The sequence below is a fragment of the Balaenoptera physalus genome (assembly GCF_965194825.1).
Source record: "Balaenoptera physalus genome assembly, chromosome: 9".
Lineage (NCBI taxonomy): Eukaryota > Metazoa > Chordata > Mammalia > Artiodactyla > Balaenopteridae > Balaenoptera > Balaenoptera physalus.
The window spans coordinates 14380889-14405669 of NC_138888.1; the positions used below are offsets into that span (position 1 = coordinate 14380889).

The 24781-nt window shown below is 41.8% G+C and overlaps 1 protein-coding gene across 12 annotated transcripts in view; it reads left to right on the forward strand.

The window, feature by feature from the left end:
• SYNE1 (spectrin repeat containing nuclear envelope protein 1) overlaps positions 1 to 23025 on the forward strand; it is a 442116-nt gene extending 419091 nt beyond the window's left edge. For 9 of the 12 annotated variants that reach the window (XM_082474323.1, XM_082474327.1, XM_082474328.1 and 6 more), the window contains 10 exons: positions 1649 to 1717; positions 3447 to 3589; positions 5267 to 5393; positions 5977 to 6188; positions 8585 to 8785; positions 10069 to 10197; positions 11503 to 11715; positions 12740 to 12832; positions 14229 to 14287; positions 22044 to 23025. In XM_082474323.1, coding sequence (XP_082330449.1) covers positions 1649 to 1717; positions 3447 to 3589; positions 5267 to 5393; positions 5977 to 6188; positions 8585 to 8785; positions 10069 to 10197; positions 11503 to 11715; positions 12740 to 12832; positions 14229 to 14287; positions 22044 to 22284 — 1487 coding nt within the window. In that variant the 3' untranslated portion in view covers positions 22285 to 23025. The remainder of the gene's footprint in view (positions 1 to 1648; positions 1718 to 3446; positions 3590 to 5266; positions 5394 to 5976; positions 6189 to 8584; positions 8786 to 10068; positions 10198 to 11502; positions 11716 to 12739; positions 12833 to 14228; positions 14288 to 22043) is intronic. The other 3 variants (XM_082474334.1, XM_082474324.1, XM_082474326.1) reach the window with 1 other exon arrangement.
• The last annotated feature ends 1756 nt before the right edge of the window (positions 23026 to 24781 follow it).

The following is a 24781-nucleotide window of genomic DNA, read 5'->3' on the forward strand; positions in this document are numbered from 1 at the left end:
AGTTGTGGCACGCCGCCTTAGCAGTTGTGGCGCATGGGCTTAGTTGCTCCGCGGCATGTGGGATCTTCCCCGGCCAGGGATCGAACCCGTGTCCCCTGCATTGGCAGGTGGATTCTTAACCACTGCGCCACCAGGGAAGTCCCGATGCATATTTTCAAAGAATCTGTCTCAATACTATCTAGAGAAGGGCACATTGAAAGAGAGTCCAAGAGGAATTGTTTTACAATCCAGGGCACAGATATGATGGTGGCCTGAACTAAGGAAGCAGCACTGGGAATGGAAAGAACGGAAGAGCTATGAGAAATCATAAGACAGCTCCTCCATCACTGATGGTTGATCGAATTGGGATTGAAGTGATTTTCTGGCTTGGGCATCTTGGTGAAAGATGCAGGTGGTCCTAGGCTCTGAGGACCATGAGCAGGAGAGAATGTTCTGGGTGTCTGTGGAGCCACGGGGGCAGGGCAGTGAGAAAGGGGGAGGTGGTGAGTTCCTCTGTGCACATCCTGAACTTGAGATGCTGTAGACTCTCCCAAGGGAAAAAGCCAGCAGTAGATGGATGCATGGATCTGAATTTCAGGAACCAGAAATGCCAATTAGGTAGTTTTCCACATAGTGGTCACCAAGGGAAGGAAGGAGATCACACAGGAAGAGTGTATGAAGGGATACAAGAAGTATGAAACTTCAAGAAACACATATAGTGAAGGGATGGACAGAGGAAGAGGAGCATTGTAAGGAAGGTGAGTAAAAATAGAATAAATAATCAGAGGCCAATTTGTAGTGCTTGTAAATGCATCTCACACATTCTCTAAAAGGGAATTTCTGCTTGTTTCTGATGGTTCACAGTTGGATTCCCAAGGGTATGACACTGTCTAAAAGGAAAATGATTTCTCTCGTTTCTATTTTGTTTTTATGGTACAACCTAATAGTTAGGCATTTTGCATCTAAAGCAGAACTGTCCACTATGTAGCCCTCAGCCACACGTGACAGCTGGACACTGAAATGTGACCGTGCAGACTGAGATTTGCTGTGTCAAATGCACTTACACGAATACACAAAATTCAAAAACTTAGCACAAAGGAAAGCATGTAAAATATGCATAATAGTATTTATGTTGATTACATGTTAGGATTAGGGTATATTGGTTTAGTAAAATTAAGTATTAAAATTATTTTCATCCCTTTCTTGTTACTTTTTCATTGTGGCCCTTAGACTCTTTAAAATAATCTACGTGGCTCATGTTATTTCTGTTGGACAGCGCTGCTCTAGAACCTGACTGTCTTGGTTGAAATCCCAGTTATGGCACTACTAGCTGTTGAAACTTGGATGAGTAACTTCATTCCCCTGAACCTCAGTTTTCTTATCAATAAAATGAGAATAACACTTCCATGCACCCTGTAGGATTTCTGTGAGGATAAATGAGTGCTTAGAACAGCACCTGGCTCATAAAACACTCAATCAACGTGAGCCCTTATTATGATTTATTTCAGGAACCCTTTGGTGATCGTACTCAGACTTCTCTGTATGTTCAAGAGTTATCTGCCGAGGATGAATAACTTCCTTTTTTTCCCTAAGAAAGTTATTTTCCTGCCATCAGGGAATCAAGGTTTCCAGACCTTAGCTGTCAACTTAGACTGTGCTCTTTTTGCAGATGTAATGATCCCCGCAAGTCCCGAGGCCTATGTTAAACTCACAGAAAGTGCAATCAGAAATACCTCTGGTAGGCGCCAAAAGCCAAAGTGCCCCTCTGTCCCTCACCTGTAACAAGCCTCCTCCTCTCCCAGCACATCTACTGTACCTCTCACTGCTCTGTGCCAAAAGCATGTTAAGGCAGAACCTTCCTCTCTGACTGCTGTCTCAGAAACAAAAACCAAAACATTTGGTTGATCAACACCAAGAATAAGATTCCAATAATCAAGTGCAATAAAGCAACTGCTCAACTTGCTAAATGGTAATCACTCTCAGTAAGTGTGAACCTATGATGCCCATTAATGGCAGAAAATAGGAGATGGAAACACTAGTCTTAGCATTGGTGCTTTAGTGCCCTGCTTGGTTGTAGCAGGTCTGGCTTCGTGACTTCGAGGAGGGCTTGCAGACCCACCTCTGGCTGAGGAATCAGGGCTCAAGGATCTGGTCCCAAGTCCACCAGCCTATATGTGTGACCTCAGGCCCACCATTCATCCTCCTGATCTCAGGGGTCCCATATAAGACAAGGGGTGAAATCAGATATTCAGCTCTAAAAAATTATACTTTTAGTTGAATAAGTCTTACTACCCCATAAAGCAATTTGACATGAGAATGTATTCCACAGTATCTTAAGACTTAGATTTTCAAAAAAAAAAAAAAGAATTAGATTCTTCTTTAAGGACAGAACTATTTCTGAAACAAGAAGGCTTAAAGAAAGGAAAATGGAACTCGTTTTGCTTAATGTTGCTCTAGACAAACTGTAGCTCAGGGTCAGTAATTTGGAGGACATTGGAGAGAATAGGGTTTGACCACAGTGATAGGATATTGAATTGTGAGTTTATTAGTTTACACTTTAGTTTTTGCAGAAAAGCAAAAGGACAGGAAGTAAAGTAGCATTACTGAAATGGTTACTGCCTGAGTGATTCCCAGTGAGAAACCTCTTCCAGGTGTATTTAGAAGGTCTTTTTTCCAAAAAAGAATTAATAAAGCTTACTAATATTTATTCTGCTTTCACCCTGTGCTAGCTTCACTCTGATGATCAATGTTCTTGTTGAATTCAAAGACTGTAATACACACACACACACACAATAATTTTGCCGAAGGATATCACATCTCTCAAAGGAGATGAGCTAGAAGTTCTAAGCTGTGAGTGAGAACATACCTGGATGGAAATGGTAAAATCTTAGCTTTCTCCTGATTTTGTTTCAGGTTTGAAACAAAAGCAAGCCATTGCTAGTTTGGTACCTCCACACATACCTATCCTGAGCTAGTCTTTTCTTGGTTCACTTGAAGTCCCACCTTAAGTGAATGATGCAGCCACCTGGGACTTCAGAGGCACTATCTTCTACTGAGATGCAGAAAGGAAAATTAGAGGGTGTGTCTTTTTCTGTTTGATAAGTGACTGCAGAGGGAGCCTGAGATGTAACTGCCTCCTAGTTACTGGGGAGCAGAAGCCATCACCTGAGGTCTTTAGAAAGCTTACAACACACAATTTTCAGGGGATGAGCCGGAAGAGGGAATAGAAGCAGAGGCTGTTAGAACCCACCACAGGCCCCTTGTGCAACACCCAGTCTGCTTGGGCTCTTGGTCAAGCACATTCATTAGTCTGGTAATTCGAACTCCTAACCCACCAACATGTTGGTACTAAATGTGCTTTATGATTACCCACGCACGTACCATCTCTCTACTGCCTTAGCTGTAGAATTTCTTAACCATCTCCTTGAATGTCAAGCTTGTAAAGATTCTTATGGTCGACACTGCAGGGGATCCTAGCACCTTGGAGTCACAGATCCAACAACTGGGCAAAGCCCTGGATGACAGCCACTTTCAGATGCAGCAAATGGAGAATATCATCCACAGCAAAACTCCCACAGGACCAGAGCTAGACTCCAGCTACAGAGGCTATGTGAGTATCCGGACCCTCGTGATCCTGACACGTACCTGGTAATCACAATCGTGTGACAAAGAACAGTCCATCTGTGGCACGAGGGTTGTGTCAGCTCTCCATGTACCAAGCTGCCCTTGAACTCGTGTGTGTGCAAAACAAAGCCCTGTTAGTAGATTACCTTTTGAGCAAAACTGGTCTGTGCTCAGACCCACTGATCTACCCTAATGACCAGCCTGGTCCTTTACACGGAGAACTGAGTGAAATCCATTTAATTGAAAGCAGCAAAATGCTTTGGCTCTGGAAAGTGATTAGGCATTTTTCCAAATGCAGCTAATGATTTTCTGACCAAGAATATCCTTGGAGCAGCAGATTTTAGCTGGTAGATTACTAACACGGAATTGTTTTAGTTCTTTTCCTAGGTGTCTTGATTCACTTGATGATCTTGGGACTTTTTTAATGCTCTGTTATTTGTATGCTCCTTCTGGAGAAAACAGTTCTGACTAACAACAGAGATTTGGGGAAAAGATGGCAAGAGATTGTGTGTATTACCAGTTCCATTTTCGAAGCTTTTTGTAAAGTAATAACTTCATTTGCTCTGCTTAGGTTACTGACGACCGAATAACTTTTCTCAGAGAATTACCTGTTTTCCTACACATACTTATGCGAGAGGATTTGAAAGCGAATTTCTTCTATGCCTCATATCATTTCTTTTCACACCCAAAAGACCGCTTTGTAAAAGGAAAGAAAAATTAATTTCCCTAAGCCTAATGACAACACACACGTACTGCTTTTTGAAACCAGGAGAGAGAACCGTTCTAGTTATATATGCTAACGTTAATATCCTCACAATCACAGAAGACTCATTAATCATGAGCTTACTTCCTGTCTGGTTTGGCCTATTATACTGACTTCTTTTATAGTGAAACCTCTTTTTTAAAAATATAATTTCACAATGAGCATGCCGACATCACTGAGGTTGTACTTAACACCACTCAAAAGCAATCAGAGTAACTTAATAGCAATGTAATTTGTTAAAGGCTTTGAAAGAAAATGTTATGATCAGTATAGCAGGAGTGTCTTGAAATGATTTGTTCTTTTAATCTTTGAATACTGTGCATGATATTAAACACGGAGTTGGAAGCTTTTCTTTTGATGTTAGAATTTATTCCCTTAGTATCTATTAACGATTGCTTAAATTTTCTCATGAAACAGCTGGCTTTAATACTGCTTTATTCTTTTAAGTATTTTAATTATTTAATACAAATAAACGTCCCTTTGAGATTTGTGGTAATATTACTCTTCCCACACTTCAGTTTAAGAAAAAGGGAGCAGCTTGCCAAAAACTATATATTGTATTGCCAGCTGGGGGCTCTGAGTGTTAAATCCCAGATTGGTTTAGTCTGTTTTGATTCATAAATTTTAAAAGAAATTTTGAAGACTTATGCAAAACCACGTGTGCCAAGTATATCTCCAAGGCATTGCTTTATGTAAATATGAATGTGTCACATGTTTAAGAAGCATGTTTTTGAACTTGACTTTTTTGTTTTCAGCAGAGCGGCTTAACTCTTTATAGAGAAGTAGCGCACAGCTACTGCCCTTTTTGAGGAACTCCAGAGATATTTTCCCTGGGAGTTCTTGCACTCATGACAATTTGAGTATTTTGTGACGGGGGGCCTCTTTTCTGTGTCTAAACAGATGAAACTGCTGGGTGAATGCAGCGGCAGTATAGACTCAGTGAAAAGACTGGAGCACAAACTGGCCGAGGAAGAGGAGCATTTTCCTGGCTTTGTTAACCTGAATAGCACCGAAACCCAAACAGCTGGTGAGTGGGTTGTGCTCAATTCAAGACAGAGTGAAATGGAAGATCTCGAAGCACCCACCTCATTGCCCCCGAGTTCCACTGTGCCACTGACCTCATTCTACACTGTTTTATCCTGAGAACTTTCCTCCATGTTACAATGATCTCTGGGGACAGAGGGGGAGGTGAAAATAATCACAGTGGTTTTTTTCCCCATGGCCCATGTATTTTAAGGCACCGTCTCTAATCACTAGTCAGGGATCTTCTGTGTGTGCTCTGTACGCTCTCAGAGCTTTCCTGCAGAAGGAAACCAAGAGTTGAATGTTATCTTCACCCACTTTAATGCTTATTACTTCATACAGCTCCTTACAGCGGTTAAATCTTAGGTAGTTAATATCTTTTCTCCATTATCATTAAAAATGCAGCTAGGAAAAACACAGCCACCATACTGTTATTTACAGCTGACAACAACAGAAATGCCCAGGGGCGTTACTTTTCTTTCTGTTGCTGTTTTAAAGTTAGCCACCCACGTAGGTTTCAAACATTTCCTGAACGTTCTCTGTGGAGGACAATCCCTCCCCATCCTGTGCGTGTGCTGTCTTGCCAGGTGTGATTGACCGCTGGGAGCTCCTCCAGGCGCAGGCCCTGAGCAAGGAGCTGAGGACGAAACAGAATCCCCAGAGGTGGCAGCAGTTTCACTCGGACCTGAACCGCGTGCTGACCTGGCTGCGGGAGACGGAGGAGGACCTGGAACGGCTTCAGCGCCTGCAGTGCAGCACTGATATCCAGCCCATCGCGCTCCAGATCAAAAAGCTCAAGGTAGCTACCCTCGGCCTTTCCCGCAGCGCCAGACAGAAAGCTGCCACGTGGCATGCCCGGTCAGATGACACCGCTAGCCCTGGCCGTTGTGCGGTCACACAGCAGCGGGGGAGTGGTCAGCACAAATGGACACGAACGCTTCCCCAGCCACCCCAGATCAGAGTGTTTATAGGAAGGCTTGGAAGGGTTGAGAGCTGGACTGCGTTGCAGAACCAGCCCCAGGAAAATAATCATGATTTGATGAATTGGTAGCTAAGAAATGACCAATTAAAATTTCATGAAATATCCAGGTACCTCTGGGACCTAATTAACCTCTTTTAAAGGAAATAACAGCTATGTCCTCAGGGTCCTACAAGTCTATATCTAGAGTTGGAGAGGAGTCCTTTCCCAGATCTTATACGTGTGAGTTTATGGAGACCTAAGGAAGCCACTTGACATTCTGGAATCAGCAGAACTTCTGAAATAGATTATAGTAGTGGCAGAAGAAATTTTCAGTGAAATGAATCCAAGCAAACAAAACCCGTGGAGTAATCGCAGTAAAACACCTGACGTTTACATTTGATTTTGACCTGGGTGGGTGTAGTGCACAAGATGACCTCTTTTAACTCCCTCTCTAGATCTTAAAAATCCTTCTCAGCCCAGCTATTGAAATGCATTGATATGTGGAGACTTTTTGTAAGCATACTGTGGATGGAGAGCTCAGTTTCTTCTTAATAGGCCTCTTGGTCCTGCCTTTTTGTTTGGAGAACGTCAAGCTGTGCTCTTCCTCAGAAGAGGAGGGCTACCGGGCCCTCCAGGCTCAAGGATTAAGCGCACTGCCTTTGTTTCTCCCTGAGTTCTCTGTATGCTGTTTCTTTTGGGGTGCTGTATTTCTGGTTTGTTTTAGTTGTTTTGTTTTAAATTTTCAAACAGTGAAGTGAGTCTTCCGCACAGATGCTCAAACTTCTTATAGAATAGACTCTGCACCAGCTCCATCAATTTCAGGATGAAGGATGCAATTTACATGATCTGGATTACAAAATGCTTTTTTCTCTAGAGTACTTCAATTACTTTAGTATCTCTCCAGGAAAATGTAAGGCAGTGTTGCATTATAACCAATTCCAAATAAGTTGATGAAACAAACACTGGCCAGAGTCTGAGACCTAAGCGAGATTAGAATGGAAAAATGAGACCTTGAAAGTCAGCCTGTGTGATAAGAAAAAGCCACCCTCCTCTGCACCTCTTCCCCATCTTTCCTATCTGTTTTCTGAGAATAAATCTGTGGAATAACCTAGTACTTTTTACAACATTTCTTAATTTTATACTGTCTCTGTGGTTGAATCTACATTATGGGATGTTAAGAATCCATTGAAAAGTGCAAATTTAAGACAAGTTGGAAACATAACAGAAATGGTGAGAAATTATAAGAAAATGTAGCCTGAGTCGATGTGATTTGTAGGATCACTGACCCTACCTTGATCTGGGAATATTTAAACAGTACCCAGATATTCAATTATTAATACATAAACTTGTACTTAAATTCTTGAAATTTAGTTCTAGATTTTGGGGAAATGCACACAGTAAAAAAATCAGTCACCTGTTTTTTTGGGAAACTAAACTAAATTGCTTAGCTGATGAAATACAGTTCATTCTCTTTACCATCACAAAAATCTGCCCTGTGACAGAGGCAATGTTCTCAGCCTGTGGGCCACTAACTCTCGGTGCCTGTGGAGTCAGAACAGCTGGAGGCCAAGGCCTGGGAATCTGCTTTCTTATCAAGCTTCCCATTTCATGCCTATGCACACAGCGTTGAGACCAGTTTGGGTTTGGTTTGGTTTGGTTTGGTTTGGTTTGGTTTGGTTTGGTTTGGTTTGGTTTGATCTGTTGTTGAACTCCCATGCTGGGAATATGGGTGTTAATCATACTCCTTAGTTCACTCCCCAGGGCCATCATTGCTTCCTGCAAAGCTCCCCTTAATTTTATTTATCTATCCTTTTTCCCCCACTGTTTCTTAATCCCAATTCCTCAAACCCATGGCAACCATTCTGAAATTTTAACACATATTCTTTTTTCATATATATTCATGAAAAAGGTGGACTTGTGTGTGTGCACATGTATTTTAAATTACATAAATGTTGTTTTGTCACCCATACCAATCTGTTTCTCTTTCACTTTATACCACATTTTCTGAAGATTCATTCACATCGTCAAACGTACATCTGATCCATCTCTTTTAACTACAGTGTGGTTTCCAGTGGTGTGCACCCACTGTATCTTATCTAGCCATTCTGCTAAGGCCAGTGTTAATTAAAAGGTCTTTTAATTTGGGTGAAGCATTTCCAAAGGTCTTAGACTATTTTTCTTTAGTATTTTTATTGTTATTTCCCTTGTTTGATTGTTCTCCTTTCTCTCTGCAGGAGCTCCAGAAAGCTGTGGACCACCACAAGGCCATCATCCTCTCCATCAATCTGTGCAGCTCCGAGTTCACCCAGACTGGCAGTGAGGAGAGCCAGGATCTGCAGGGTCGCTTGTCCCAGATGAATGGCCGCTGGGAGCGCGTGTGCTCCCTGCTGGAGGAGTGGCGGGGCCTCCTCCAGGACGCACTGATGCAGTGTCAGGTCTGTGGGGCTTTGGGCCGGCCAAGCTCTGAAGTCAAAACATTTCCAGTGTAGCTGAGTCTGTGACTTGATTTATCAAGATCACTAGGGGGACGCAGTTACTCTCCAAAGTCAGTATTTGAGTGAGATAACTTTGTGCCCAAAGCTTTCATTTTACTGGAGAATTTGTACATGTGACCAGGAGTTCAAAGACCCCACTTCTTTACAGCTAACAAGAGCCTCTTCCCACAAGTTTATCTCAGCCTCACCATTCCTCCTTCGACTCATTCTTTACTCGTTCAACAGGTATTTTCTGAGCACATAGAAAGACATTTCTTGGACATCCAAGTGAGCATTACAAATATTTACTCATCCATTCAGACCACAATTATTTGCCAGGTGTTTACAGTCTGACAGATACTGCACTAAGCAGGCAGGATACAGCCCAGCCTCTGCTTTTGTTGGGGAAGACAGACAATAAAAATGCAATTAAATGTTTAACCAAGCTACTTACAGATGTTGATGATAAGAGTAACCGAAAAAAGCACTTTGGGAAGGTGATTGGGGAAGTTCTATGGATGTTTGAGCTGATTCTTGGAAAGATGTTGCCATGAAGGAGGTCAAGCAGATGGCAAGTCCCAGAAGCAGGAAAGGGCTTAGTGTGTTCAAAGACAGAAGAAAGGCCAGTGTGATCAGAGAGTAGTCAGAGAGGAAGGAAGGGATGAGAAAGACCTGGGAGGTGGTCAGGAAGCAGATCATGCAGGGCTTTGTGGGTCCTGGCCAGGAGTTTGGGTTATAATCTGAGCAGGATGGGAAGCCTGTTTCCCAGGATTATAGGTGCCCCAAGAGTAATAATAGCTCCTTGAAAGCAGGTACCCAAGCTGTGGTTTCACCCCTGCACCGCCTCCCCGTACAGCGCCTCCCACGTTGGAGATCTTCTGTAACTGTACCTTGAATAAATGAATACATGGACGCATGGAGAGATGGGATTGAATTTAGGCCTTCAAAGATGGGAAGATAAAGGAGCAGAGCTGCTTCCCTCTACATAGTATTATAGCCCTAGAAATTAAGCATTTTGATGCCAATTTTCCTTATGTCTAATTTTTCCCTCAAGTAATAAATTAGATGCTTTTGGTAAGAACATGAACTCAGATAATTACGACAGCTCTAGTGCCTTCCTTAGAAAGGAGTTGTGTATAAGATCTTAAAACCAACGGTAGGAATTATAAAGCATGGATATTTAAGCTATGAGGGAAAGAAAAATATCTCATTCAAAATGATTTTATGCTCCATATTTTTTTTAGGATTTCCATGAAATGAGTCATGGTTTGCTTCTTATGCTTGAGAACATTGACAGAAGGAAAAATGAAATTGTGCCTGTTGATTCTAACCTTGATGCAGAGATACTTCAGGACCATCTCAAACAGCTTACGGTAAGATGTGTGGACTCAGGCAGCGTCTGGTTATGTTATAGGTGGTGCTACTTATTTACTTTTTCCATTATAATCTCTTAGTCTTTCTTTACCCCTCATGATTTCCCATCTCTGTGAAGCAAACATGTACATAGAAGATGATATCTATTAGCTTTAGAATCTGGTTCTAAAGCCATTGCTCATCTAAAAATCTCAGACGGTCTTCATCTTAATTAGCTTGTTTTTATCAAGGCAGCTCTTTGGCAAATTACATTTATTTTAAATTTAAACTGTATGTGTTGAATCTACGTCCCAAGAATATATTGGGTGGCTGATAATTAAAGGAATTAAATTAGAGACCATTAAGACTTCTTAAGAAGAATTAAGTATACAGATTCAACACTAACCTTAGCACCAAGTTTTCTGAAAGCTAAGACAACAAGGGAAACATGATAAGTTAAATGATTTTTATTACCTGACAAAAAGGAAACAAACCAATTCTCAAGGAGCAAGAAACTTTTCCTAGTATTCAATTCAAAGGGAAATTTACAGGATTTCTGTGTAGATTCTTATAAAAAGAACTTTGGACAATATAATGTACAGAGTACTTAAGTGATTTTATAGAAGATAAAGAAGCATATTTGAGTTCCATTAGGATAAAATGATTTGCATTTTGTCACTTTCTGTATCTTTAAAATGCTGTTTCTTAACATTTAACACTCGAACAAACCTAACAGAATTGTCAGCTTTTAGTTCAGTATCATAAAGGTCTTAGAAACCAGGAGGAAATAGCTATGCAGCTGCATTTTTACTAGACTTTTGACCTCAGACATTAAGTTGTAAGTGATGAATCACCCATATATCTTTTTAAAAATCTTGAATAGATATCTGAGTATACCTCCACATACTTGAGTTTTTCTATATTTATATGTTAATGTTTTACTTCTCTTTTTAAAAGATAGTTTATGTCTCATTTGCATAACACTTTATATTTTAAATACTTTAACATACATTCACCAGTTTGAACCTTCCAGTAGTACTTACTGTGGACCCGGCAGGAATTAATGTCATCATTTTACCAAATGAGAAAACTGAGATCAGAAAGATTCAGGGGTCTTATAGAATACATTTTGGCAGAGGCAGGATTAGAACAGAGGTCCCTGATTCCCAAATGTCATGGGCTGCTGTATCCGTCCTTGTGTGAGCACAGCATTCTGATGCCCAGGTCTAATTGTCCACTAAGTTAAAGTGATGTCATTGTGCACCTTTGGAACTTTCTCAAATTATTGAAAATTCTTAGAAAAATATTTCTTATGATATTCATAGCAAATAAGGCATGAGCTGTTGGAATCCCAACTCAAAGTGGCCTCACTGCAAGACATGTCTTGCCAACTATTGGTAAATGCTGAAGGCACAGATTGTTTAGAAGCCAAAGAAAAAGTGCATGTGATTGGAAATCGGCTCAAACTTCTCTTGAAGGAGGTCAGTCGTCATATCAAGGAGCTGGAGAAGTTATTAGACATGTCAAGCAGTCAGCAGGTAAGCTCTCAACAGACAGCATTGTGTAGCATGTCCTACAGGAGACCAAACAAGCATCATCTTTATCCATTTTGGAGACTCTGAATGTAGTACTTGTGAGACTAGAGTGTCTCCTCTCAATCACTGCTCTTATAAGTCTGGCTCAAAATAAAAAAGTAACTCAAAAACTTTTATAATAGGACACTACTTTTGATTCTGTTACATCCCAAAAACCTCTTGTAATTGTTACTGCTAACCCTATTACCACCACTACTGTGGCATTTTATTTTACCCAGTTTATTTAAGAATTCATGTGCTTTCAGTAACACTGCGAGAGTAGGTCACAACCAATTGTTGCATATGAGTTTCATATTCAAACCTTAGAAGGTATGAACTCTTCTTAGCTGGCAGTTAAATCATACAAAATGTTCAATGCTCACTTTTATTTGTTTCTCTCTTTATTTGTTTATTTATTATTTATTTTTAAATTTACTGCATCGTGGTAATATTGTTGGTTTTAAGAAATGCATTTGCAGGTAAGACTTCAAACATTCAATTGTGGAATCCTGTTATGAACACACAAACATGTTGCAGGCAAAAGAACCACCTACTCACAATAACAGCGGTGCCAGCAAAAATACAGTTTCTCTGATGCTAAAAGGCAGGCTCCTGGGTGACCGACAATGTTTTGTTTCTATGATTTGGTTTCTCTCCGGCCTGAGCACCGTGCAGCTGTAAGGCCGATTCCTTTACCCCCTTCACTTCAACCCATTCCCGTCCATGGCACTAAGAAATAATAAAGCTCCAAGCGGCCCAGTAATAACAAAGCTCCACCTGTATTCTCCAGGAGGGCCAAACTCACAACCAGGAAAGCCCAGCACACTAGAAGTATTAGGTTCTGTTCTTCCTGCAGTCATCTGATTCTTGTTTTTCCTGGGGAATGGGTTGAGGGATAGATAGGGATGGGGTGGGAAGTACTTGCAGATCACAAAGCCATCGTGGCTCTGGGACATGGAATCATTAAGAGAATCTATTTCCCACGTAGGATTTGTCTTCCTGGTCTTCTGCTGATGAACTGGACACCTCAGGATCTGTGAGTCCTACATCAGGAAGAAGTAGCCCAAACAGACAGAAAACGGTAACTTTCCACTGGTCATTTTCAGTTGGCCCACGGGAGGGACCACTGGGGCGTGACAGTCTTGGTTCCTCACGCAGGGTCCACGGGCTCTCCCCTTGCAAAGCAGGAGTCCCCATACAACGTGGGGTTGTCACACAGTGACGCAGAGAAGCTCTGTTTCCTCAGCCCTGCCTCAAACCCTCCCCACATGCACTCAGGAATGGAAAGAGCAGTTCTGTTTTTCAAAAGAATCAGGTTCAACGTTTGGTTGGTATGCAGGGAGGCAGATTATTTTTCTTGCTCACAGGGCCATCTCTAGAACAGTGCTCCCTTGTCCCTTTGGTGGCCCCTCCCTTCAAACCACCTCCGCCATAGTCCACCCCAAAAAATGTAGGCTCCACTTAAAAGGGTGCCTCAGCCAGAGGTGGACAAAACTGTGAGCATCTCATGAGACCATTGAGTTTATAAGACAAATGGAGGTTCTGTTGACCCTCAAGCAGAGAAGCTCCTGAAGGTGGTCTTGAAGGTTTTCGGCGATCGTATTGCCCCCAGAGTGGCAACAACTCAAGATGACTCACCCACAAGGCCTGTTGGGGGGCTGTCTCACTGGCACACAATGAGGAGAAAAAGACCAATTTGGCCCCTGCTACCCTCTCTACCTTGATTTCTCTGTGTAATTAGAAGCTTGTTTTTCGTTTTGTTACTTTTTTTGGTCTGGCTTTATGATTATATTCATTTTTATTATCATTCCATTTTCCTTAGTTTTTAGAAGTATTGGTTTCATTTGTACTTTTTTTGTTATAAACACTTAAGTTCTATGCTGATAAATGTTATTATCTTTTTAGGATTGTTTTTTACTACATTCGCTAGTTTCCTATAGATCCTAGTTTAAGAATGTGAAGGAATACTGGCTTTTCAAGTCAAATTTTAGGCTTTATTTAACTTGAGTACTTAACTTGTTGGGTCTTCATCACTCTACACAGAATAATCTCACACTGCCATTATTTTTAATCTACCAAGAATTTTAATATTGTTCTAGAAGATGAAAAATATGTAAGGTATATTTGAAATACGTGGCACGGCGTATTGAATTTTATATTTAGTATAGGTAAATATACAGAGATCTTTGGCTAGTGTGGCGTCATTTGTGTTTCTACCATGAAGAGTGAGGGAAATATACCCGTTGTGGTGTGAATGCCCAAACCGCCATGTTTCTTCAATGATGAATAATATAGATGTAAATTGATTTCACTTCTTCAACAAAAGAAAAGCCAGTTTCCTTGATTCATGGGTACTGATCATTTCATTTGATTTGTATTTCCTTTGCTGAACTTTTAGTTTAATTTTCATCAGTAGCTTGTCTTTATTTGCCTGGACTGAACATTCTTCTTTCTTTACCCCTGTTCATTGCAAACAGCCACGAGGCAAATGTAGTCTCTCACAGCCTGGACCCTCTGTCAACAGTCCACATAGCAGGTACCTTATTCTCCTGGTTTCCACACTGTTCTAGAACTCCAAGAGGATGATGAAAATTGTCCAGAATTTAGGTGGGCCTGTATCTGGTCTGCCTCAGGGTAGTTGAGAAACTACTCATGTCAGTCCACACCCTTGCCTAATAAATTGGAAGAGACTTTTCTAAGTGGGAAGTACAAGAAAATCTCAGAGCGTAAAATATTTGGACCCCATCAAAATTTTGTTTAACTATACCTAGGCCATCCGGTACCCTTCATCCAATGGTTTTTTATTCCGTGTACTCGTAAAGATTCGATATCACTGACGTCACAGCGCAATTTGATTCATGGCAGAATTTTATCATCCTCTTTATTTCTAGATTTTACAATAAGTCAGGTAATAGATCAGTGAATTATTTTACCATTCCCAGAACCCACAAACCTGAATAAAATATACTAACATCCCCAGCTTTTTGTTTTATTTTTGTGTTTTATCCAGATTGTGGGTTTTGGATTCTCAAAATGGCAAGTCCTAATTTGGTATTACTTAAAATTTATAAGCCCCTTCTCTCTTCTGCTTATCCTAAAATTCCTCTTCAGCCAGCACACTCAAGTCACTCACCTGCCTGACACTTGGCAAGCTCTTTCACTCTGGAAACAAGAGCAGTCAGGGCCCCCGCCCGGGAACCTCCCGAGAGCCTCCTCACAGCTGCCACTCTGCTTAATGCCTGGCTTCCAACAGCCCCTGTCTCTGCACTTAGCAGTGCTTTGCCTTCTTCGTTGTCGTTGTCGGTGTGATGTCTGTGCTCCCTGGCCCTTCCACTAATCAGTTCATGTTTCCCCAGACAACGTTCTAAAAATGGAAATACTGTCCTTGGAAGCAGATTCCTTACTCCAATCATGCGCGGTTCACTGTTAAAATAGTTTGCCCCTCTGGAAACTTATCACCACTGAGCTGGAATCCCAATTCCTGGAAGGAGGGTGGGGCATGAGGAAGTGTAAGCAAGCCCTGAGTAATAGTTTTAGCTTTCCAGCTGTGTGAGGAAGGGGCTGGCCTTTGCATCTGGTTTCCACTCAGCTGAAGTAATGCAGAACGGATTTTGATGTGCTTTCTGGTTTGAAGCTTCCCTTCACTATGTTTTGCTTTTTTTTTTTTTTTCTTTCGCTTTGGTTTGGTTTGATGACAGTTTTGTGGGGCTTTTTTCATCCATAACAAAGTATCAGTAACGAAACATGAATGGAGAAAAACTCACAGGGATTTTTGAAGATAATGGTGGGCTTCTCCAGGTGCTCTGATTTTTTCTTAGCCCCCTGCAAGAAAAGGCATCATGTACTATAGACAGATCACTGTTTTATGTGGTCCATCTGCCCCCCACAAATTGCTGATGTGCCGTGAACAGAGATGGGGCACGTCCCCCTCGCATTCCTTTAAGGACACCAGAGAGCCATTCTGTGGTCGGCATAAATGATGGTGATGAGAAGGGAGAAAGCTCTTATGTTATTATGCGATGTCAATAGCAACCACAGCTCGGTTCCCGGATTTCCCCGATTCTTTCACACAGTCACACGGCCTTCTGAAATGTCAAAGGCCTCGTTTCTCAGGGCAGCAACTGCTTCAATATTGTCTCTTAATGGGGCTTTGCAGCTGGGACAGCCACATTCTCACTGTGACATCCGCAAGGCGCCTTTCAGCTCTGCTCTGTCCAGCACTGGTTATTAACATCTTTCCGAGCACACAGCATGATGTTCACTTTGCTGCTTACAGGACCTGGAATACAAACGATCTTCACCTGAATGGCCAGCTTCGGCAAACAGCTTGGCAGACGGGTTGTGGTTGAACATTCTTGGACTTCTTAACTCCTTGGCACCTCTGTTTGGGGTGCACCCACGTGGGCAATGACACGGAGAGTCTGCTGGGAAAGAATTAACTTCACTCACAATCCAGGCTGTCACGTTGAGACTTGAGATTACCTTGCGTTTGATCTTGCACTGGTCCAGCAAACTTGAAAGGTTATTGCAAAAGCACAAGCAGTTTAGAATGTTGACCCCAGCGATCTGCAATGGGAACATTTTAGGCATATATTCTTCCTGCGAGGAAAGAGGCTGAGTTGAAAGAAACTGGGTATTAGTTTGAAGGGAGGGTTCTTATATTATTTTTGTGGTTTAAAGTCAAATATTAATAATATCAGTTGCTTGCCTGCTGTATATTTCATATTGATTCTACAGCTGCTGTTCTGTGTTCTCTTACATAATATTCTAAGCCTACATATGGATTGATGCCAGTGTTTACAGAACACCTACTGTGTTTAGGCCCTGGGCCCACAAAATTAATACAATATGGTTCCTGTCATAAAAAACTTGCAATATGTCATAATCTAGAGATCCCCTAAATCAATTACAAGGAGTTTCCCAAGACTCCTTAAAATTCTAAACATTTGAAAAACATCTGAAAGTATACGTTCATAATAACTATCCACAGTTTTTGAGATTAAACCTATTTAAGATGCATGCTTTTTGAAGCAATGTTTATGATGGCCAGCTGGTACTTTTTCTCTACTTTTGACTTAAAATTGGCTAACCTGATAGCCAGTAACTCTTCAAAATTCTACTATGGATTAGTTGAAGTTCACAAATGGGAAGATTTTACTCCAGTTTCCAGCAAAGCAAAGGAATAACTGCTCTGTAGTCTGAAGAGAGGGAATTGATAACTTCATTCCAAAGCTGAGAATTGTAAAATGCAAAACTTCTCTGGGCATCTTTAGTCTTTGGTACCTTCTGCACAAAGAACTGAGACAGAATAAGAAGTGGCAAATGACCGGCTGAAACACTGAAAGGGAGGGAAAAAAGACCTCATTTAAAAATGTGTTCAAGGGAGCCAAATACATCTAAGCAGGCACAGTGGGGTTTTTGCATGTACACCAGGGCCGAACTCTAAACACCATTCAGTTTCTTGTGGAATTTTTTTTTCTAAGTCTTTTCTGTCAAACTCCACCCTGGGGATTGATTTATTCAAAGCTCTCAAAGCACCTCAGCCTAAAACAGCCTTGCCCCTGGGGCAGGCTGGATACCCGGGCTGAGGACAGTTATAGGGTAAGGCTCCACTATGTTTCTTCTATATTTTGAGGTCTGCATTCCCAGTGTTTCCTGGGAGCAAGTCAGACACTTTAGAAAATGCATCGCCTCTTTGAAAGCACTGCTATAAATCAGGAATATTTCCTTGGAAGGAAAGGCTGAATCCAGCAAAATCCCTACGGTTATGAGCCATCACACCTTTGCTTTAATAATACAGATAAATAAGAATGATAAGTTGCTGACATTTATTTAGCACTTAGTGTGTTCTAAGCACCATGCTAAGCGTTGCATACCTGTTACCTCATTTAACCCTCCCAACGTGTTCATTCCCAATTTTACAGACAAAGACACCAGGGATTAGAGGCATGAAGATGTAGAATTTTTTTTTTAATTTAATTTTATTTATTTTTTTATACAGCAGGTTCTTATTAGGTATCCATTTTATACACATCAGTGTATCCATGTCAATCCCAATCTCCCAGTTCATCTCACCACCACCACCACCTCCCGCCGCTTTCCCCCCTTGGTGTCCATACGTTTGTTCTCTACATCTGTGTGAAGTTGTAGAATTGGAACCCAGGTCTCTCTGACTCTGGATCCTAGCTTGTTAACCACTCCTCCCGACCGAAGGGCTCCTAATGGGTGGGGTACTTTAAACAGTAGTTCCAGGGCTTGGGCTACCATGGGTTGCCTGAGATAGCTTAGGACCAGCCAGAATGTTCATCTTGGAATAAAGAGAGGCAAATCCTAAGTTGATCCTGGGAATTTGTCTTCTGAACCACATATCCAGGGAATAAAGACCATTCACACAGGAACAGGCAACACGATCGTAGACAACCTGATACTTCCTCACAAAAAATTTCTGTTCCTCTACTGCTAGTGTTTGCTAACAAGTAACAAAATGAATTGAAAGTGTCTTTTCGTTTGTATAAATGATGTGTGCACAGAATTAACTCATTTTATTTCCTTGATGATGTAAAATTTGTGAGATGAGTCACACTCTACGTGCACACTCTTCAGGCTTCTCACAACCCTTGGCCAGACTTTCTTTACTGTGGTGTGTTCGTATGTGTGGCCCCCTCCCCTATAGCCTCCTTCTCCCACAACTATACGTATTTTAGGAAAGAGATGAAACAACACCTGGGCAATTATTTACCCCCAAATTTGAATGAGTGAGGGGAGTGAGAAAGATAATAAAATAAATATTCACTTGTAGAGAATAAGCATGTTTTTGCTGGACAGGATTATCTGAAATATCTCCATTGATTAAGTTCCTTAAGTAGGTTCACACATTTAGTTTTTCTCTATCAGCACCATCTCTACTGCATCTGTTTGTGGAGTAAGGCCATTGGAGAGTGATGAGTGACGGCTCAGTGCGATGTCTTTGTTCTTCCCCTTGTCAAATTTCCCAAGACTTGAAACTTACGTGATTTTAGGTCAATAGATTAAATATTAAAAGCACCCTTTTACTTGGTATCATTAACCTGTTAGTACTAGAAACTCTAGAACAGGTTTACCCTAAGCGGAAGCAACTTTAGGCTTATTGAAACCTTGGTAATTGCCCCAAGCGGGTGGCGTTTTTTTCAGTAGAACAATTGGACGTTTCCAAGAGCAGTCAACTGAATGGAAGCTCACTAAGAACTGTGTGTTCTCTTTGTCTCTATCTCAGCCCATTATTTCTCCCCAGGTTGGCATTCTTCAACATTAGAAAGCGCACGCTAATTAAATTTTAATACGGAATGCTCTGATGCTGTTAAATGTGCCATGTCCTTCAACAGACTCTGCAGCGTCTGAGCCCGTATTCCAAAGATGGGTGACCTTTCCAGCTTTTCTCAGGAGTGGACTAGTCAGTGTGTAGCCCTTGTTTTGATCTTGATCTTTGGCTTTATTGTTCGAAGAAGCTAATGATTGACAAAAAGGGGCTATTCAGCTCTGTCAGTCTGATTGTTACTATCAATTATATGCATAAATCTGCCCATCACTAATGTCCTTAAGTGTCTCCTAAAGAAAAAGAGTCAGTTAGAAATCTCCCTTATTTTATTTAAATCCCAAATAATAAAGAAACGTGGAGCTCTCTTTTGTGCTTCTGTTATAACTCAGACAGGTGACAGGTGGAGAGGATTGTTTTCCAGGGCATATATTCAGGGCAAGGAAAAGATGTACTGAAGGAAGATTCAATCCAGAGCTGATGGGTAACTGTCCCTTCCTTCTCCAGACACTTAAACTGCTGAATTCATAAACTGTCAGAACCAAAAAGATTTTAGGATGTTAATGCATCTTCATCTTTTCAAAGGAGAAAACTGAAGGCCAGAGAGACTAAATTACTTTCCCACAATTGTACAACTGCCTCAAAACAAAATGCCCTCGTATCCATATTCTGACTTGATGATCTGTGTCATACTGCGAAGCTTTATGATTAGAGACCTTTATTTTAGACATGAGGAAACCACTCACCTCCAAGTATTTTAGGATACAAGTGTTGTCCTCTTTGCTTCTATATGTGAGATACGTGTGACGTAAATATGACCTGGATGCCCTTCATTTATGTCACCAAACAACAAAACATAACAGAGAGCACAGTAGGCAGGGACTTTGGAACCCTGAGTTCCTGCTAGAGCTCTTCCTTTAGTGGTGGATTTGGGGCAGGTGATTTATTCTATTTATAAAGCTCAAGTTCTGAGAGTTAAAATACCAGAGTTGAAATCTTAATTCTGCCACTTGCTAGCTGTATAACCTTGAGCTGGTTCCCTTACTTTTCTGTACCTCATTTACATCGGCTCTAAAATGAAGGTGACAAGCACTCTGAGGACTGTTGTGGGAATTAAGTGAGAGAACCCAAGACAAATGCTTTTGTCGCCCAGCAGTTAGAGGATCAAATGTGAACTCTCCTTAGCTGTTTACCTACAGAAGTAAAGATGGATTAGATACTCTCTAAGGCCTTATCTCAACACAAATATTTTACAATTAGGTAAACTAGAGAAGTTTCTATTTAACAGGTATGTGACATAACTTCTTCTATGCTTTAGTATATCATCACAAAATATACAGTTTGTCCTGTTCAGCCCTTTGGGAATAACTCATTGGTCTTAGCATAGGGCAGTTAATCAGTTTGACCACTAGATGGTGATTGAACTCTTGTGGCCTCCCAGTTGGCAGACTTTACACTGACCAATCAGTAGAAGACATAAAATGTGTAAACAGAACTTGCAAGTTGGAAGACCGTTTAGTCTAACTTGAAGGATTTGAAGAAGAGCTTGTAACATAGAGGTGAAGTGAGTTGTTCAAGGTTTGTAGACCAGAAAAACACAGCCCCAGTTCAGGCCAGGGATTTGTTTTTTCATCACACTTCGAGCTGCAGTAGAAATAGTATGGTACGTGGCTGCTCAGGGCTTCTCGGGGCCAGTCTAGTCTGTTTGTCTCACATATTTCTTGGTAGTTTAATGAAAGAGTTTTGAGTAGTCCCTCTGTTCCCTTTTAAGGGGATTATGTCTTTTTTATTTTAACATTTATTTTCTTTGGTGTCACTCCTTATGCCTCACTGATACCAGTGTAATCTGTCTTCAGAAATTAATGGGTAATAACGTAGCTGGAGACATAGTGTTTTCTTATGAGATAAACGTACAGAGTAACCAGTACAGTTTTCACACCTTCGTATTTCTCCAGTGGCCTCACATTCAGTGTTCTTACCGTTAAACCGTTAGAGAATTCCTACTAGGTGTGGGGCAATGGGTCTCACTTGTACATGTATTCTTTTTGCTTCTGCAGTGTTGTGTGTGTGTGTATGTGTACAAAATTCCTCCTGTAAATAACATTTCTTTCCTCATCTTTTCCACTAGTAGCAAAACATTCATGGATGCTCACAAAGAGAAAACAGTGCCCCCTACTCAGAACCTACTTCCATTTTCAACATTTCACAGGCAGTCTTTCTTACGAATTCTGAAATTCATGGTTCATCTCTAAGACACTGTTTAAATGTAGATGTGGAAATTAAAGTAGATAGGAAAACTTGGAACTTGGAACTTCCCAAATTCACAGAGCTAGGGGTAGAAGGATCAGCCTGGAATGGGTGTCATTCAGCACCAGTGATCTGTAGACTGACTCCACTGTCATCCTTGTTCTTACAGCTTTGGATCCCACTAATGTCAGGGCCAGTTGCTGATTCAGTGCAAGATGAAACCAGGGCATACTCTAAGAATAATTCAACTCTGTGGGTCTGTGCAAAATGACCGCAGCTGTTCTTGTCCTTGCTGCATGGACTTTGGCACATCCAGGACGGCTAGATGGGAGGGATACCTTGTATCGTCCTGACAGCAACTAATTTTGCCTGATATTCTTAAATCAAAAATGTACTGCATCAAACATCCACATTTTAATTATCCCAGATCTACTTAATTTATGCTGGTAGAGTGTGTGTGGAGCAGTTTTCTTTGTTGATGGAAAATGTTTTACCAAATTAAGGGGTGGAATTTGAACCCACTTAGTTACCTTTAGTTGACTAAATGTCTGTTTTCCATCAGTGCATTTTCCAAACAGCGCTTCATTTGGTGGTGGGGAGATGACCTGGGTTTACTGCAGGAGGCTGGCAGCTAATTGCCAGGTTGGGTTGTGTTCAGCCTGACCCTTTAGCTTCCAGGAAGGTGAGGAAGCCAAAGGCAGCATCCATCCAACATCTGAGATATTTGAGTTATTGATGTCGATTCTTCTCTCAGGTCCATAAGCGGTGGCTCCGATTCCTCCCTTTCTGAGCCTCGGCCAGCTCGGTCCGGCCGAGCCTTCCTGCTCCGCGTCCTCCGGGCGGCGCTCCCCCTTCAGCTCCTCCTGCTACTCCTCATCGGGCTTGCCTGCCTAGTACCCATGTCAGAGGAAGACTACAGCTGCGCCCTCTCCAACAACTTTGCCCGATCGTTCCACCCCATGCTCAGATACACAAATGGCCCTCCTCCACTCTGAACCGAGCGATGCCCTCTGCAGCAGTGCCAGTAGCGTAAGGAGGGTTTGGCCAAGGGCAATCCCAGACTAGCAAAGAGAGGACCTGAATCTTGGCGGATGCCCTCGGTGCGGCAGCTGTAGCGCGCCTCCGTATCCCCTGTGTGCAGATCATGGCTTCGGAGGTGACGATAAACAATGACAGGGGGGAGAGCAAACGGATGCAGAAGGTTTGGAAGAAATTCTGTTTGAAACTGAGCCTCAGCACTAAAGAGATTCAGGACCTCCACTGTTCCCTGGACAAGTGAGCTCTGGGCCTTTGGTCCGTCCTGTGCGTACCCAGCGACTCCCAGAGACCATCTGGGCAGCTTTCCCGCAGTACAGATCCATCCTTTCAGTAAGTGATGCTATCTGAGCACCATGTCGGCATCCAGCAATCTACCCATCGACCAGTACTGAAGAGCTTTGAGAACCTTGTAACATACAGTTTTTAAGAGCTTATGTGACAGCTTCTTTTTTACCTTGTTTTTCTTTGGGGCATGATGTTCTAACCTTGCTTTAGAAGCACAAGCTGTAAATCTAAAAGGCACTTTTTTTAAAGGTATAAAGAAAAATTGGATGTAATAAAATCATGGGAGGCTTTATGTGGAAAAACAAAAAGTCGAATGTTATAGTAAAAAAATGATATTTATGTATGTACAGTTTGCTAAAGCCACATTTTGTTTGTATCGATTTCTTTGCATTTATTATAGAGATTATGAAATATTTTGTCTGTGCTTTTTTTCCTCCCTAAAGAAATGATTCTAATTTCCCTATTAAGCAGGCACTTATCAGAATGCGACCTAAATGATCATTTTTGGTGGAATAAATGAAGCTGAAACATAAGTATATATTAAAGAAAAAGGATGAATAGAGGTAGTGTATATTTAGACATAGAGGACTCCGGATGATTCCTTCTTCCTTCTCCTTCCACAGCCAGTCACATCTCACAGACTCTTGCTTCCCAGCATCTTTCATACTCTCCTTTCTTTTCTGTTCTCATTGCACAACTGGAAGAACCTCCTATGATCTCCTGACTGAGGCCCCCTCTCCACTCCATCCCAAGGGTACCAAAAAGCCATGTGAATATCCCTGAAGCATTCTTCTGGTCAGATCCCTTCTTTGCTCCAAAATCTTCTGTTTTCGTTGTCTAGCAGAGGAAATACAATTGTAGTCCATCATTCAAGTCCAACTACAATCAGATTTTATTCTGTCCCTCCGATCTTGCCAACTAGTGCCCCTCATGGAATTGTTTGGCGCTTGTGGCATTTTAATCCACCATTTAATAATTGGAGGGAGAGGATTTATATAAAATCCACATTTCAGGCTTCTCTTGAGAATGGAAAGCTCGCGTGTCCTGGACACACATTCCCACATGACAGTAGTTGCTGGAGTGACATTGCTGCTGTCCCTTGAAGAATAGGAGACAGTTACTACATTTGCATGACTATCCTATCAGCCCCTCTCATTGCCTGTACCAGCCTAACTCCCGCAGGTATTTAGTTTACAAATCCTGCTCTAAATTGAGAATTCAAACCAAACTGGGGTACTCAGAATTACCCGGAACTGCCTTCCATAGTTTCCATGATGTTCATAGCCTGAGTGCCTTCTCAACCAAGCGTCTCGAGGTTTTTTAGGCTTTCTGATTTCTGGACTCACTGCAGACCTTCTAATTCAATCTGCTCAGGGAAGATCAGAGTTGAGATGTTCTTTTCTAAAGACGACAAGCCTGTGTGTAACGTTTCCTGTCTTTCTGCTTCTGGAAAGGCTGTGAGCAGTGGTGGAGACTGGGATTGAAGGATGCCCTGCACCCTCATCTGACATGGTCCCTCTTCAGGCCTGGCTCTTCCCTCGCTTCCCTGTCACCCCGGCTCCAAATACCTGGAGGTCCTGGTCTTGCTTCTAGAGCAATCCAGCCCTTCAAGAGACACACATTGCCATGTTACGGAAATCACCACACAATGAGACATCGGTCATGGTGGAGGCCAGCACAAGGAGATTTCAGAGCCACTTCTTCTCCATATGGCAATTAACTGACTATGCATTTCCCATCACTGAAAAATTAAATGTTAAATGTGGCTGAGAAAATAACGTGGCTTTGATTAGGAAAAACTCTTAAGGGTCCCATTTGTGCCTTTCTAAAACCCCTGTGAAACACTCAACGGAAGGCATCACGTGCATTTCTATTAAATTTTTTGAAGACTTAAAAGAACATTGGAACAGGACAGAAGTAGGAAGCCCCGGTGAGTGTAAGCATTAAAGCCATGAGATACTGGCTTTCCCCAGATGATAACACACCAGTCTAGCAAGGACCGAGCCAGCCACAGAAGAGACTAGGATTTCTGTCTAGAGCTCACACAGTCTCCCATGCCTAAGGGAGGGGACACAGGGTACCATTAGGGTCATCCTTGCCTGTGCCGGCAGCTTCCCAGGCAACAGAGAGAGACTGTGGTCAACAAAGGCTTTGTGGACGAGGAGGGGG